Source organism: Vulpes lagopus, chromosome X (assembly GCF_018345385.1).
Source record: "Vulpes lagopus strain Blue_001 chromosome X, ASM1834538v1, whole genome shotgun sequence".
NCBI lineage: Eukaryota > Metazoa > Chordata > Mammalia > Carnivora > Canidae > Vulpes > Vulpes lagopus.
In genome coordinates, this window is record NC_054848.1 from 84,818,346 (window position 1) to 84,835,708 (window position 17,363).

The 17,363-nt window shown below is 42.6% G+C and overlaps 1 protein-coding gene across 1 annotated transcript in view; it reads right to left on the reverse strand.

Moving 5' to 3' along the window:
• TRPC5 (transient receptor potential cation channel subfamily C member 5) overlaps positions 1-17,363 on the reverse strand; it is a 270,975-nt gene that overhangs the window by 101,803 nt on the left and 151,809 nt on the right. Inside the window, exon 3 of the mRNA XM_041741576.1 lies at positions 3,124-3,645. Coding sequence (XP_041597510.1) covers positions 3,124-3,645 — 522 coding nt within the window. The remainder of the gene's footprint in view (positions 1-3,123; positions 3,646-17,363) is intronic.

A 17,363-nucleotide genomic window follows, 5' to 3' on the forward strand; every position in this document is an offset into this window, starting at 1 on the left:
AAAATCCAAAGCAGGAGTACTTCGGCAAAATCAGGAAACATCCAAGGAGAGACCATCAGTCTGTTACAAATTCTATTTAGTGAGCAATTTCACTGTAAATGGACAGATCTGGTGCTCCTCATATATGATAGATACTGAAGGGTGGCTATTCCCCTAGGTAGAACTCTGGAATATAGACTTTATAGCAATTCTGCAATGGATTAGTGTGAGCTTACTAAAACTGTTAATATTAATGAGAAACCACAAGCAAGCAAACTAACTCAAACAGGCCATCAAAATACATCAAGAGAAATCTGTGTGACTACTCCAGACCTTGAAACAAGATAAAGCTTGAAGCAGCCTATAAAACAACTATGTGTCAAAACTGGAAGATGTTTGAAGCTGGGTAGCCTCCTGGTTCCATGGGTCACGTGGAAAGATTGTACTATAATGATGCCTCAGGATTAGATAAAATATATTGCAATGTTTGCTTTGTGTGATTATATGTGTTTAAGAACTGTTCAAGTGTAACCCCGCTCCAAACAATGGGTTGTTGTATTAAGTGTGTATAGTGTTGATAGTGATAAGTAAGTGTAGGCAATAATAAAATACTTAGGAACAAGAGCGAGTAAGGAATAGTATTTTCAGGAGAGAAGAAAAGCAGTAAGTTGTATAGAATAGTCATGCGGCTATTTAGAGTGGAAAGCCATGGTATAGAGTTCCTAAGCAGGTTTATGAACAAAGCCTTGTTTTTGTAATATGCAAATTAACTAACCCTAAGTCATTGATATTGATAGAAATAGTTGGTTGGCGATTAATACAGGTCATGCACTTAAAAGCCCAATTAGAGGGAGATATGTTAATTAAATTAGCAGTACACTGATTGAATACCTCTGATTGGAATCCAGGAGAATGGAGAAAGTGGCTACTACATTATTTAAACTAGCTCTTTTCTGGACCTTCTTGAGACTAACACCAAAGCCAATTCTTGTATGGCACAGAGGGATAAAGGGGGAGACAGGCTCATCATTCTGAGACAAACTTGAAGATGTGAAAACCCAGGGAGATAGGTTGGAGCTGGCAATGAACTAGGAAGCACAAGTCTTTATCCTTCTGTGTTTGACTAATGTGCATGAGAGGTTGCAACTACATAATTGCATCCTTATGTGATGATCAATGTCAGTCATTAAATTATAATTGAATATCATCTTTATTTGCTGTTGATCCATGCCATTTTATTGCTATGTGTTTTAACAGATTTTAACTAATAAACTTTCATTCACAAATCAAAGAACGTGTGTTCATCTTAAATTACCTGGTGGTGAATTTGGAGGTACAAAACCAGCATAAAAGAACCCCACACGGCAGAAGATAGAGTACACTCAGAGACAGTATTGTACCAGCAGTCTGAAAGTTCTACTTCTGGCTTTATCTGATAATCCTGAACAAATCTCTGAAATATAGTTCTTTCTTGTTTGTAAAATGAATTATAATAATTTTTCTGCCTAACTTCAATGGTAATAAGGAATAAATACAGTGGTAAAATTTTCAAAGACTTTCGGATGATATATCTGACAAATGGGACAATATATGAAATCAGGACTTTTTAGGAATATCTGACAAATGTCCATATGACAATGCCCAAGGGTCTATGTCACATGGAAAGATTATACAATAGTTTTACACCTGTTTTCTAAGAGATTAGAGCTTTCCTATTTTACTCCATGTCAAAGTCATACTTTGGAATCAGATTTTGTTTCATTCTTCTGAGCTTCTTTATTTTTGAATCACCAAGTTAAATTCTTTTTGGGAGCCCACTGGAGTGCTAGTAGGAATAGTAATGAGTTAAAAGCCAACAATGAAAAAGCCTTCCAGGAAATAGTAAATTATATTCCATTTAAAGTTAAGATTTTATTCCTGAGGGGATTATGTAACTCTGAACATTATTAACCCACTATTACCCAACTAGATTTTTACAATAATTTTTTACATAAAAGTTGATTACTGAATTCTTGTATTGATAGCATTATCTCAATAGACTAAAGGTACTGAGCCATATTATAGGGTATATACTTATTTTTTCAAGGGCCCTATTCCTCCAGTCCATATTTAAAACTTGTTTTTCTTCTGCCTATATAACCCTTAGTTCAAAGGCCAGTCAGCTAACCAACCAACCAACCACCACCAACACCAACAACAAAAAAAGTAAAAAAAGAAAAAATAACCCCTAATTCCTTTAGTTATTTGGGAGAGTTTTGTATTGACAGATACAACTACCCATACAGTCTCAAATGTCACATCTCTTTAGTTTTTTTGGGAAGTTATTTGTATTGACAGACACAACTACCCATCAGTCTCAAATGTCACATCTCTTCAGGGTAATAGTCTCTGGAGGTCATCTCCATTAGACTTCTGAAAGGTGGAACTGCATTTTAGCAAGGTAAGGAAAACCGCTGAATTCTCTACCCCTTGTCACAATTTCATCTTAAAGATCTTAGTAAAATGCTGGAAAGCATCTCAAGAGAGATTTTTGAGCTTAACATAAGTATTCATGTAAAGTGGACCAGGGAGATGCAGTTATGAAACACAACCTTAGTGTTTCAGATTCCTTTAATCAAAGATGCTATTCACAATAATCATTCATTTCCAGAAGCATCCAGACCATGAGCCCTCCTTGATTACTAACTACCATGGCCCTAGTATATAGGGTAGGGTCTTTTGTTATGAGTTCTCATAGAAGTTCTCCTTCAGATCACTTACATTGCTTGTAATTACATATTTACTAATGTGATCATTTACTTAACGTCCACAACTAGCTTGTAAGCTTCATGAAGGCAGGGTCAGTGCCTGTTTTCTGTATCCTAAACACCTAGAAAAGTGCTGAATAAGCATTTTTAAAAAGACTGAGTACTTCCCCATCAACAAATTAGTTGGTCAGTGTTTTTCCTAGTTATCTGTCCATAAGGAAAATATGCAGAGGCTGTATGTATCTTAGATAAATAAGCCTACTGTTTTTTTGAGGCCTATTGAACCATTCATTTGTAAGAGGGCTAAATGGTAGAGATAAAATGCTGACTCTTACTCTGCTGCACTGGACCCTGGAGGGCTTACGATTTCCTGAAAGCAGAAAAAAGCTCAGCTTACCTCTTTCTGGTGGTATTTGATTGCCACCTTCAGCTTGGCCAGGTCATGGTACTTCTGAGGGTCCAGCTCTTCACTGTGGTCATCTCGATGGTTGAGGATGATTTCCAGTTCCCGGGAGCTCCGAGCTTGGTCCAGCAGGTCTTTGGCAAAGAGCTTGCACTGCTGGGAGAGCTCCTCATACTCAGCCTTGAACTCATTCTCCACCTTGCTGAGCTCCTTGAGCTCCCAGCCCAGACGGAAGGCAGTTAGGATGGGGTCCTCACTTGATAAGGCGATGAGCGAGGGGCTTGCTAGAGCCTTATAGATATTCAGCCGGGAGCGGGAATGGCGCAGGCTGTCTACCTCTGAACTGGACACACACTCCACGCAGTTGCAGCGAATCTGGTGGGGCCGTGGAATAGTGACTCGTTTTTGGACAAGCAATTTGATGATCTCATAATTGTTGGTGTGGGCAGCCAGCATGATGGGAGTGATGTCTGGTGTGAACTCAGAGAACTGGGTATCCATCATCAGGGTGGGGACCTACATACAATAAAATAAAAGTATAAAGGGCAGGATTAAGGCTAAGAGAGATGAGGGAGCATAGGGCCCATCCAATGTTAGTGATTCAGGAATTGGAATCACTGTTCCTTTGTCAGTTCCCCTCTTTGTCATAGCTATTTGTGGAATACTTACTGTATGCCAAGCACACAGCACTTCACGTGTATTACTCATTTAATTCCCATGACCTCCTGAGGTATATATTCTCCTCAAATGAAGAAGCTGAGGCACACAGAAGTTAAAGAACATATCCAAGGTTACATAGCTCTTAGTAACTGAGCCAAGATTCAAACCCAAGCAATAGAACTCTAGAGCTTGGTTCTGAAAATTATGCAACCACAATATGCCCAATTCTGTCTAAGACATGATGGGGGAATACAGAGAAGTAAGGGGTATTTTTTCTAACCTTCTGGAGCTTGGTTGGGTGGATCAGACTTAAATAAAATTGTAGGGATCCCTGGGTGGCGCAGCGGTTTGGCGCCTGCCTTTGGCCCAGGGCGCGATCCTAGAGACCCGGGATCGAACCCCACGTCGGGCTCCCGGTGCATGGAGCCTGCTTCTCCCTCTGCCTGTGTCTCTGCCTCTCTCTCTCTCTCTCTCTCTGTGACTATCGTAAATAAATAAAAATTAAAAAAAAATAAAATTGTAAGTAGGAGTACATAGTAGCATGTGCTCAGTTCCAGATGAGCAATAGAGACTTAGGAATATTTGTTTGAAAGGCTAAAGACAACCAGTAATCTTAAAGGCCATGCCACTAAATCAAGCCCCAGAGGCCTAAGAAAAGACAATCTCAAGTGGTTCTGTTGACTTTGTGTGTACATTGGACTTCAGGGGATCAAAGACCAAGGCCTGATAGTGTTCCTCCAACTTGCTGTAGGTCTAGAAAGGTAGAATCTATTATTGCCAGAAAGAAGTGCTCTGTAAATGGAGACCTCTTGGCTTGGGTGAGGGGTTACCAATAGAAAAAGGAACTTTGATAACATCATTCTGTCTATGATGTAATGCTTGGTGTAAATAGCAGCTATTGGAGAAAGGTCTGGGGTTCTTTGGTCATTCAGGAGCATTTTTAGGTGAGTTTGCCGGACCTGACCAATGAATTAAAAAAATCTTTTGACTTTAAAATGTGTGTTTTGGGATCCAGGCTGTTCTCAGTGTAATAGGGAAATGGAGGCAGATCTATACCCACAGAAGAGTCTCAGCGTGGTAGGATCTAGAGCTAAGGAATGAGGAGGATTTAAGTAGTCAGGGGAGGCTTCACGGAGGGATGGAGATGAGTATTGAAAGCATGGATAGGATTCCAGGAAATTGTGAAATATTGATCTTACTACACTTCGAAGAAAATATTTCCAAATACTCATTTGAGTTGGGGAGAACAATACATGGATAACTGAGATTCTCATGGAATAGACAAATATTGTTTTACTCAATAGTTTCTTTATACTCTTAAAAAAGTTTTTTAGAACATTGCAGTCATTGCTGAACAGACAGAAGGATGTGTTACAGTCTCCATCATCTTTGCCTCCTTCCCACCTTGATTAAGGATTCACAAACAGGAAAGTGACCAGAAAACAGGAAGTGGGAGGGGGTGGAGGAGAACCGCGGGGAGGAGTTTGCAAGAAATCTGTTTACTTCATGGAGTGGTTGCATCAGCCTTGGAATAGTTAAGAACTGGTCGTCAATTACTTGGATAGAGCAGCAAGAAGACATTGTCAAACATTTAGAGGAAGCAGCTATAAACAAGACAGCAGGAAGTGAGCAACTGGCTCATAAAGTAAATTGGACACAGGAAAGAATAATATCAGAAATTAACATAAGCCTACAGGCTAATTACAAAGTAGGTCTAAGTGGGCCCAGTAATAAATGTAAACACACAACCAACATAAAGCCTTGAGTTGGGGGGATGGTAAGTAAGCAATATGTCACAGTCTGCCCAGGAAGAAAGGAGCTCAGATCTGGAAATCTGCCCCTTCCCAGTGGGCAGAAGCATTTCTCAATCTCTGCTATGATCCAGAAGCAGGAGGTGGCAGGTGGAGGGAGGATAGCCTGTAGCACAGGATTCCCTGGGTTAGATTGGAGGAATGTGTCTTCCCTACCATGGTGCTCTTCCTGTTTTCTCTCTTCCCCCACTTCCTTGCTCTTTCTACGTCTCTTACTCTTTTTCTTTCTTCTTTCTTCTTTCTTTCCCTCTATACCAATGCTGACAAGCCTGTTCAAGACAGACAATGGTACATGTGACTAATGCTTAGCCCCACTTGTGTAGTGGAGCTGAAAGTTGCTGTCTTTGCTTAGAATATGAAATGCTTTCTGGAGCCATCTGATTCCATCGTCTTAGACTTGGGGCTCAACAAGGAGGATCTGATTCTGTATTTGACTTTCTGAGTACATAACACAAAAGAGGAAATCTTTCTAAAAGAAAACTGGGGGAAGCCCCGGTGGCTCAGTGATTTAGAGCCACCTTTGGCCCAGGGTGTGATCCTGGAAGCCCCAGGATCAAGTCCCGTGTCTGGCTCCCTGCATGGAGCCTGCTTCTCCCTCTGCCTGTGTATCTGCCTCTCTCTCCCCCTGTGTCTCTCATGAATAAATAAATAAAATCATTTTAAAAAAGATAAAAGAAAACTGGTTTATAATGACCAGCCATGTCTTCCCACTCTCCAGTCAACCTTATTATTTATAGGTTGCCACACCCATCTCATTCACTGCTCTCTGAGTATACGGCCCTGTGGGATCCCCTGTGTGTGTGTGTGTGTATCTCTCCATTTCTCTGCCAGTGAAGGGCCATTGTGAGCCCTGGTTTCTTCCATAGCACCTCCTCTTAGCTTGATCCTACCCCTTACTGACCACCCAGATGTTGTGGGCACTAGGTCACATCTAGGATCTCACTTTTCTGATGCTGCCTCCTTATATTTTCTTTAATTATTTCACGTATGCATTTCTTGCTTCATCAATAAGGTTGTGAGTCGAAGACAGCTGTCTTAGATTGCTTTTGTTTTCTCTATAGCATCTGGCACAGTGTTAAACACACGATAGGCACAGGGCAAAAAAAAAGAAAAAAAAAAGAAGAAAAGAAAAAGATTTTCTATTTTCAAATTAAGAAATTGACTCATTTATAAACCAGGCTGGCTCCAATAATCTGAGTCAATGTGAGATAATTTCCTTGGGTCTTTCCTTTTCATGTCCATCTGAGAAGGTAGACATTCCAAGACTAAAGAGGGTTCACAAATGGGTTTTATAGGGAATATCCTGAGGTCTCCCCAGCTAGGACAGTCCCTGCCTGCTGTTTTCACAATTCTGGTGTTTTATAGTGGAGACTCTGACCCAAAGACCACAGATTTATACTCCTCTTCCCCTCTCTGCTTCTTCTTTTCTTATCCTGCTGCCTTTCCCTTTCTAGGGAAGGGACCATGGTCTATCATCAGGACAGTCATGGTAAAGAAAGACAGATTCTATAATGAGAGTGAGAGATTTCTCATAATACACAAGATTTTGTGATATGGTAACAGAAATGAAGGCTATATGTGGGTGTATATGCATAATTTGGATGAATGAATGATAGAAACCAGTGAACTGTAGAGCACATACCCTCTCAAAGGGGGTATCTGCTGCTATACTCCTTGTTGTTATAAAATTGTTATAAGCATGCATAAGGGCCTAATGTCGTAAGTGCTCAAAAGAAGCCAGAAATATGGACTTTACCATAGAATTTATTTTGTTGTTGAATAACGTCCTTTTTAAAACTTGAAGTATAATGGGCATACAATATCCTATTAGTTTCTGGTGTACATCATAGGGATTTGATACTTTGAAACATTATAAAAATGATCCCCATGATAAGTATAGTTACCATCTGTTACCATTGAAAGTTATTACCATATTATTGACTATATTCCTTATACTGTACATTATATTCTCATGCTTTGTTTTCTTTTTTTATTTTTTTTAACAATTTCTTTTTTTAAATTTTTTTTTAATTTTTTATGATAGTCACACACACACACAGAGAGAGAGAGAGAGAGGCAGAGACACAGGCAGAGGGAGAAGCAGGCTCCATGCACCGGGAGCCCGACGTGGGATTCGATCCCGGGTCTCCAGGATCGCGCCCTGGGCCAAAGGCAGGCGCTAAACTGCTGCACCACCCAGGGATCCCTCATGCTTTGTTTTCTAACTGGAAGTTTGTACCTCTTAATCCCCTGCAGGGTAGAATTTCTTAAAGTTTTAAATGTTGGCTTAAAAAGATAAAGACAGTGTGCAGTCCCAACAAAATACGTATATGAGACAATTTAGGCTTGAGCGAACCAGTTTGTGACCTTTGAGCTAGCATATAACTTATGAGATAAAGGCCAGGTAGGACAGGAAGCTGGACATTTAAGCAGGGGCCAGATGATGAAAAGCCTCATATGTTATGTTAAGGAATTTAATGTTACCTGTTGGCCGCGGGGAGCCATGGGGAGAGTTTTTTTTTTCTTTTTTATAGAGAGGGAAAGGGGGAGGGGGCAGATGGAGAGAGAGAAAGAGAGAGCGAGAGAGAGAGAGAGAGAGAGAGAGAGAGAGAATCATAAGCATGCTCCACACCCAGTGAGGAGCCTGATGTGGTGCTTCATGTCACAACCCCAAGATTATGACCTGAGCCAAAACCAAGAGTCTGATGCTTAATTGACTGAGACACCCAGGGGCTCCTACTTAAGAGTTTTTATTTAAAAATATTTTATTTGTTTATTCATGAGAGACACCCAGAGGGAGGCAGAGACAGAGGGAGAAGCAGGCTCCTCATAGGGAGCCTGATGTGGGACTCTATCCCCGGACTCCGGATCACACCCTGAGCCAAAGGTAGATGCTCAACCACTGAGCTACTCAGGCATCCCTGAAGAGTTCTAATCAAGGAGAGTGGCATAGTTGAACAAGTGTTTTACAAAGATCAGTTTGGCCCAAGACTGGGGAATGGACAGTGTTAAATGTGCTGGTAAATGATTAATAAGAAGCTCTCTATAAAAAAAAATCATGATCTGTAGTGTTTGTCAATTTCTATGGTGTAAGTATTCCCAATTTCAAGCTACCAATGATGTTGTAGAGCACAAAGTTGGGAAGTGATGTTTACAACCGGCTCTCCCAGTGTAAGCCCTAGTTAAAAATCTCATTAGTCCAAGTGAAGAGATGGGGAGGATCTTAAACTAGACAATAATTCTAAAGATAAACAGGCGAGAGCAGATTTAAGACATTCACTGGACATGTCAGTTAGTACTGGAGGGAGAAGAAATCAAGGATGTTGCATGCTTGGTTGAATAGGGGTGTTATCAATTGAGATAGCTGATACAGGAGGAGGGGCAGTTTTTGAGTTAAGACGAGTTCAATTTTGGACATGTTGAATTTGAAATACCTACTGGAACAGTAGCAGGAAATTGTATGACTCTAGTATGAATCTTGAAAGAAAGGTCAAGGCTGAAAATACAGGTGTGAGAGTCTTCAGCTTATAATTGCAATTGAAATCGAGGAAGTAAACAGAATCAGCCTCAGCTCACCCCAGCTCCCTCACAGCTCTGCCTGTGGATCTCCTCCAAAGATTGAGCCCAGCCCATTTCCAGAGCAAGTGAAGCTTGAGGTAGGATGTGGTCAGGTAGCCAGTCTCAGCCTCCCCCATTCCAAATTCCAATTACTGGAGCCCTGCATTAGGCCATTCTTTGTTCTGTTGGTTGCAGAATCCCAACTTCTCCCACACTGGGGCCCTCATTTGTCAAACAAGATTTCTCCCTGGATCTTAATCAAGGTTCTGTTCATGTAACTGGCCTAAAATAGTCTAGGTCTAGTATATTTTCTGCATTATCCGTGCTTTGATGGTCTTTGAGCTATTTTACAAGGTTGTAAATTGTAATGCAAATATTACTTGTTTGGTGAAATGCAATTGATCATTGCCTTAAGCATCTGTTTGTAAATTTCTTTGCACCTGTTTGTAAGTTCTTTTTCCAGCATTTCTGACGGTCTATATAAGGGGTCAATAAACTTTTTCCATGAATAGTGGATGGTGAATAGGTTAGGCTTAGTGGGCCTTGCAACTCTGCTGTTGTGGCTGGAAAATAGCCATATGTAATATGGAAATGAATGGGTATGGTTGTACAACATAACATTTCATTTACAAAAACAGGTGACAGGCTGAATTTGGCTTGGCTTGCAGGCCATAGTTTACAGACAACCCCCCCATCCCTCAGTAATTAATGAATTAAATAAAATCTCTGACGTGCTTAATTTAAATTTGTATAAGGATCATGGTTTAACCTTTTTTATTTTTAATAAAAATTATCCTTTAACAGCCATTTTGTGTTCAGATTGAGGCCAGGTGGAAAATTCAATTTTATTCTTTTCTTATCAAGTTTTGCTTTTTTTAAAAAGATTAATTTTTTTTGGTGTTCAATTTACCAACATACAGAATAACACCCAGTGCTCATCCCTTCAAGTGCCCCCTCGGTGCCCGTCACCCATTCACCCCCACCCCCGGCCCTCCGCCCCTTCCACCACCCCTAGTTCATTTCCCAGAGTTAGGAGTCTTTATGTTCTGTCTCCCTTGCTGATATTTCCCACACATTTCTTCTCCCTTCCCTTCTATTCCCTTTCACTATTATTTATATTCCCCAAATGAATGAGAACATACAATGTTTGTCCTTCTCCGATTGACTTACTTCACTCAGCATAATACCCTCCAGTTCCATCCACATTGAAGCAATGGTGGGTATTTGTCGTTTCTAATGGCTGAGTAATATTCCATTGTATACATAAACCACATCTTCTTTATCCATTCATCATTCGATGGACACCGAGACTCCTTCCACAGTTTGGATATTGCGGACATTGCTGCTAGAAACATCGGGGTGCAGGTGTCCCGGCGTTTCATTGCATCTGAATCTTTGGGGTAAATCCCCAACAGTGCAATTGCTGGGTCCTAGGGCAGGTCTATTTTTAACTCTTTGAGAAACCTCCACACAGTTTTCGAGAGTGGCTGTACCAGTTCACATTCCCACCAACAGTGTAAGAGGGTTCCCTTTTCTCTGCATCCTCTCCAACATTTGTGGCTTCCTGCCTTGTTAATTTCCCCCATTCTCACTGGTGTGAGGTGGTATCTCATTGTGGTTTTTTTTTATTATTATTTATTTATGATAGTCACAGAGAGAGAGAGAGAGAGAGAGAGGCAGAGACACAGGCAGAGGGAGAAGCAGGCTCCATGCACCGGGAGCCCGATGTGGGATTCGATCCCGGGTCTCCAGGATCGCGCCCTGGGCCAAAGGCAGGCGCCGAACCGCTGCGCCACCCAGGGATCCCCTCATTGTGGTTTTGATTTGTATTTCCCTGATGGCAAGTGATGCAGAGCATTTTCTCGTGTGCATGTTGGCCATGTCCATGTCTTCCTCTGTGAGATTTCTCTTCATGTCTTTTGCCCATTTCATGATTGGATTGTTTGTTTCTCTGGTGTTGAGTTTAATAAGTTCTTTATAGATTTTGGAAACTAGCCCTTTATCTGATATGTCATTTGCAAATATCTTCTCCCATTCTGTAGGTTGTCTTTTAGTTTTGTTGACTGTATCCTTTGCTGTGCAAAAGCTTCTTATCTTGATGAAGTCCCAATAGTTCATTTTTGCTTTTGTTTCTTTTGCCTTTGTGGATGTATCTTGCAAGAAGTTACTGTGGCCAAGTTCAAAAAGGGTGTTGCCTGTGTTCTCCTCTAGGATTTTGATGGAATCTTGTCTCACATTTAGATCTCTCATCCATTTTGAGTTTATCTTTGTGTTTGGTGAAAGAGAGTGGTCCAGTTTCATTCTTCTGCATGTGGATGTCCAATTTTCCCAGCACCATTTATTGAAGAGACTGTCTTTCTTCCAGTGATAGCCTTTCCTCCTTTATCGAATATTAGTTGACCATACATTTCAGGGTCCACTTCTGGGTTCTCTATTCTGTTCCATTGATCTATGTGTCTGTTTTTGTGCCAGTACCACACTGTCTTGATGACCACAGCTTTGTAGTACAACCTGAAATCTGGCATTGTGATGCCCCCAGCTCTGGTTTTCTTTTTAAAATTCCCCTGGCTATTCGGGGTCTTTTCTGATTCCACACAAATCTTAAAATAATTTGTTCTAACTCTCTGAAGAAAGTCCATGGTATTTTGATAGGGATTGCATTAATCGTGTAAATTGCCCTGGGTAACATTGACATTTTCACAATATTAATTCTGCCAATCCATGAGCATGGAATATTTTTCCATCTCTTTGTGTCTTCCTCAATTTCTTTCAGAAGTGTTCTATAGTTTTTAGGGTATAGATCCTTTACCTCTTTGGTTAGGTTTATTCCTAGGTATCTTACGCGTTTGGGTGCAATTGTAAATGGGATTGACTCCTTAATTTCTCTTTCTTCAGTCTCATTGTTAGTGTATAGAAATGCCATTGATTTCTGGGCATTGATTTTGTATCCTGCCATGCTACCAAATTGCTGTATGAGTTCTAGCAACCTTGGGGTGGAGGCTTTTGGGTTTTCTATGTAGAGTATCATGTCATCGGCGAAGAGGGAGAGTTTGACTTCTTCTTTGCCAATTTGAATGCCTTTAATGTCTTTTTGTTGTCTGATTGCTGAGGCGAGGACTTCCAGTACTATGTTGAATAGCAGTGGTGAGAGTGGACATCCCTGTCTTGTTCCTGATCTTAGGGGAAAGGCTCCCAGTGCTTCCCCATTGAGAATGATATTTGCTGTGGGCTTTTCGTAGATGGCTTTTAAGATGTCGAGGAAAGTTCCCTCTATCCCAACACTCTGAAGATTTTGATCAGGAATGGATGCTGTATTTTGTAAAATGCTTTCTCTGCATCTAATGAGAGGATCATATGGTTCTTGGTTTTTCTCTTGCTGATATGATGAATCACATTGAATGTTTTACGCATGTTGAACCAGCCTTGTGTCCCGGGGATAAATCCTACTTGGTCGTGGTGAATAATTTTCTTAATGTACTGTTGGATCCTATTGGCTAGTATCTTGTTGAGAATTTTTGCATCCATGTTCATCAGGGATATTGGTCTGTAATTCTCCTTTTCGGTGGGGTCTTTGTCTGGTTTTGGAATTAAGGTGATGCTGGCCTCATAGAACGAATTTGGAAGTACTCCATCTCTTTCTATCTTTCTGAACAGCTTTACTAGAATAGGTATGGTTTCTTCTTTTTTTTTTTTTTTTTGGTATGGTTTCTTCTTTAAACGTTTGATAGAATTCCCCTGGGAAGCCACCTGGCCCTGGCGTTTTGTGTCTTGGGAGGTTTTTGATGACTGCTTCAATTTCCTCCCTGGTTATTGGCCTGTTCAGGTTTTCTATTTCTTCCTGCTCCAGTTTTGGTAATTTGTGGCTTTCCAGGAATGCGTCCATTTCTTCTAGATTTCCTAATTTATTGGCGTACAGCTGTTCATAATATGTTTTTAAAAATCGTTTGTATTTCCTTGGTGTTGGTAGTGATCTCTCCTTTCTCATTCATGATTTTATTAATTTGAGTCTTCTCTCTCTTCTTTTTCATAAGGCTGGCTAATGGTTTATCTATCTTATTCTTTCAAAGAACCAACTCCTGATTTTGTTGATCTGTTCCACAGTTCTTCTGGTCTCGATTTCATTGAGTTCTGCTCGAATCTTTATTAACTCTCTTCTTCTGCTGGGTGTAGGATCTATTTGCTGTTTTTTCTCTAGCTCCTTTATGTGTAAGGTTAGCTTTTGTATTTGAGTTCTTTCCAGTTTTTGGATGGATGCTTGTATTGCGATGTATTTCCCCCTCAGGACTGCTTTTGCTGCATCCCAAAGATTTTGAATGGTTGTATCTTCATCTCACTAGTTTCCATGAATCTTTTAAATTCTTCCTTAATTTCCTGGTTGACCTTTTCATCTTTTAGCAGGATGGTCCTTAACCTCCACGTGTCTGAAGTCCTTCCAAAACTCTTGTTGTGATTTAGTTCTAATTTCATGGCATTATGGTCTGAGAATATGGAGGGGATGGTCCCAATCTTTTGGTATTGGTTCAGACCTGATTTCTGACCCAGTATGTGGTCTATTCTGCAGAAAGTTCCATGTGCACTTGAGAAGAATGTGTATTCAGTTGAGTTTGGATGTAAAGTTCTGTAGATATCTGTGAAATCCATCTGGTCCAGTGTATTATTTAAAGCTCTCGTTTCTTTGGAGATGTTGTGTTTAGAAGACCTATCGAGGGGGGGAGGGTCAAGATGGCTGAAGAGTAGGGTCTCCAAATCACCTGTCCCCAACAAATTACCTAGAAAACCTTCCAATCATCCTGAAAATCTACGAATTCGGCCTGAGATTTAAAGAGAGACCAGCTGGAATGCTACAGTGAGAAGAGTTCGCGCTTCTATCAAGGTAGGAAGACGGGGAAAAAGAAATAAAGAAACAAAAGGCCTCCAAGGGGGAGGGGCCCCGCGAGGAGCCGGGCTGAGGCCGGGGCGAGTGACCCCAGGACAGGAGAGCCCCGTCCCGGGGGAGCAGGAGCTGCACCAACCTTCCCCGCGGAAAGGGGCTCCCCGGGAATTGGAGCAGGATCCCCAGAAAGGCGGGGATGCCCTCGGGCTCCCTGGGACAGTAACAGAGGAACTGCGCCCCGGGGAGAGTGCGCCGAGCTCCCTAAGGGCTGCAGCGCTCGGCGGGACCCGGAGCAGCTCGGAGGGGCTCCGGCGGCGGCTCCGCGAAGGGAGCTGCGCGGCTCTGGGAGCAGCTCAGCGGCGGCGGCTCGGGCGGAGGAAGAAGCTCCTCGGAGGGGGCTGCCTGTCTTGGAAGGTCTTTATCTCTCCTTCCATTTTGAATGAGAGCCTTGCTGGATAAAGTATTCCTGGTTGCATGTTCTTCTTATTTAGGACCCTGAATATATCCTGCCAGCCCTTTCTGGCCTGCCAGGTCTCTGTGGAGAGGTCTGCTGTTACCCTAATACTCCTCCCCATAAAAGTCAGGGATTTCTTGTCTCTTGCTGCTTTAAGGATCTTCTCCTTATCTTTGGAATTTGCAAGCTTCACTATTAAACGTCGAGGTGTTGAACGGTTTTTGTTGATTTTAGGGGGGGATCTCTCTATTTCCTGGATCTGAATGCCTGTTTCCCTTCCCAGATTCGGAAAGTTTTCAGCTAGGATTTGTTCAAATACATTTTCTGGCCCTCTGGCCCTTTCGGCGCCCTCGGGAATCCCAATTAAACGTAGTTTTTTCTTCCTCAGGCTGTCATTTATTTCCCTTAATCTATCCTCATGATCTTTTAATTGCTTGTCTCTTTTTTCCTCAGTTTCCGTCTTTGCCATCAACTTGTCTTCTATGTCACTCACTCGTTCTTCCACCTCGTCAAGCCTCGTCGTTAGGACTTCTAGCTTGGATTGCATCTCATTTAATTGATTTTTAATTTCTGCCTGATTGGATCTAAATTCTGCAGTCATGAAGTCTCTTGAGTCCTTTATGGTTTTTTCTAGAGCCACCAGTAGCTGTATAATAGTGCTTCTGGATTGGCTTTCTGACAATGAATTGTAATCCAGATTTTGTGACTCTGTGGGAGAGAGGACTGTTTCTGATTCTTTTTTTTTAGGTGAGGTTTTCCTTCTAGTCATTTTGCTCCGTGCAGAGTGGCCAAAAGCAAGTTGTATTGGGAAAAGGAGAAAAAGAGAGAGAAGGAAAGAAAAGAGAAAAAAAAAGGGGGGGGAGAGAAATAAAAAGAAAGAAAGGAGAAAAAAAAAGGGGGTGGGGTGGGGGAAGCAATCAGAAATCAAGAAGAAAGAAAAAAAACACAAAACAAAACAAAACAAAACCAAAAAACCACGGGGGAGTATCTTCCGATTCTGTTTACTTTAAGTCCCTTGACTTCCCTTGGAACTGGTCCGTTTCGCTGGTCTTCTGGGGGAGGGGCCTGCTGTGCTGATTTTCAGGTGTTAGCACTTGGGGGAGCTGCTCTGCCCTGCCTGGTGCAGGGCTCAGTGGGGGTTGTTCACCCCGTAAGGCCCCAGGAGGAACAACCACAGTGGCGGGACCAGCTCTGGTGCTCTGGATTCAGCTCCTGCAGTAACCACAGAGCTCTCCGTCTGCAGGGCCTGGAGGCTCCGGGCGGGGCCGCTGATCTGCTCAGCTCGGGGCAGGACCGTCCTCACTGTCCTGGCCCTCCCGGCCTCTGCCTGTCCCGGGAGGCCGGATCCTGGCTGTGTCCCGGCGCCCTGTGCTCCGGGGCCTGCGCTATTGGATTCGCGCATCCCGCCCCGCAGCCCCCTCTGCACGGAGCCTCTTCCTCCGCCCGAGCCCCTCCGAGCTGCTCTGGGTCCCGCCGAGCGCTGCAGCCCTTAGGGAGCTCGGCGCACTCTCCCGGGGCGCAGTTCCTCTGTTACTGTCCCAGGGAGCCCGAGGGCATCCCCGCCCTCCTGGGGATCCTGCTCTAACTCCCTGCGAGGCCTTTCCGCGGGGAAGGTTGGTGCAGCTCCTGCTCCTCCAGGACGGGGCTCTCCTGTCCTGGGGACACTCGCCCCGGCCTCAGCCCGGCTCCTCGCGGGGCCCCTCCCCCTTGGAGGCCTTTTGTTTCTTTATTTCTTTTTCCCCGTCTTCCTACCTTGATAGAAGCGCGAACTCTTCTCTCTGTAGCATTCCAGCTGGTCTCTCTTTACATCTCAGGCCGAATTCGTAGATTTTCAGGATGATTTGAAGGTTTTCTAGGCAATTTGTTGGGGACAGGTGATTTGGGGACCCTACTCTGCCGCCATCTTGCCCCTCCACCCTGCTTTTTCTTTGAACTTCAAAATTATAGTGAATGATTTTGGGCCTCCCATTAAAAATCATGATTTTTAAAAGGAAAATCAGGAGAGGGGAGGGAAATCAACACACCAGGAAATTAGATTTCATTCACATTATCTTCAATTGCATTTCTAAGGAAACCTGGTTCATGAACCGACTTGATTGAGTTTTAAAATTTGCATGATGTGGGCTTAGGGCAAGGCCACTAAAAAAGTTACCTTGCCCACCTCCCCGGGACTTTGCATCCAAGCCCTAATGAGTTTGCTTCTGGATCTGCCCTAGGTCTCCCTGTCAAAAAGCAAGCATTATATTCTAGGATCTTTTTGGATTAATGAGTACAGAACAGAGTTGCTAGGCTCAGAGCTCATCACATAAAATGCAGTACAGTGAACATAGTGAGCTGAAGTCAGCTTCTTTATATTTTCACCTTAATTCCATAGCCAGAGGATACAGAGGAATAAATAATGCTCCACCTTCCCCACTCTCAGGACTAGCTGGAGTTTTTACAAGGTTATTGTACTCAAGGGGCCCAAATGATACATTCATTTCCATAACTTCATCACTGGACACAATCTGCTAATTGGAATTTTTCTGAACCCTATTGTTACCAGCCTTAGGCAGGCACCCTTGCTGGAGTTTTATCACAAGCTTCTGAAATTAAACCCCCCATTTATAATTAATGGGCAGACCCTTATCAGGAGCCACCTAATTCATACCCATAATGCTGTCTGGTCATAGGCCAAACCTCTCCAATTGGCACTTCCTCACACAGCTGGCCTGATAGCATCATGTTGAAAACAAATCTCCTATCTTGTGCCTGGATTGAGTGAAACTGCAAGGCTTCTTTTTCTACCTGCTGGATCCCTTCCTCCCCCGCCCCTAACATGCCAGATAGAATCAATGTTCAATCTTTTTCTCCTTTCCCTTGGGCTGCTGGAAATGAA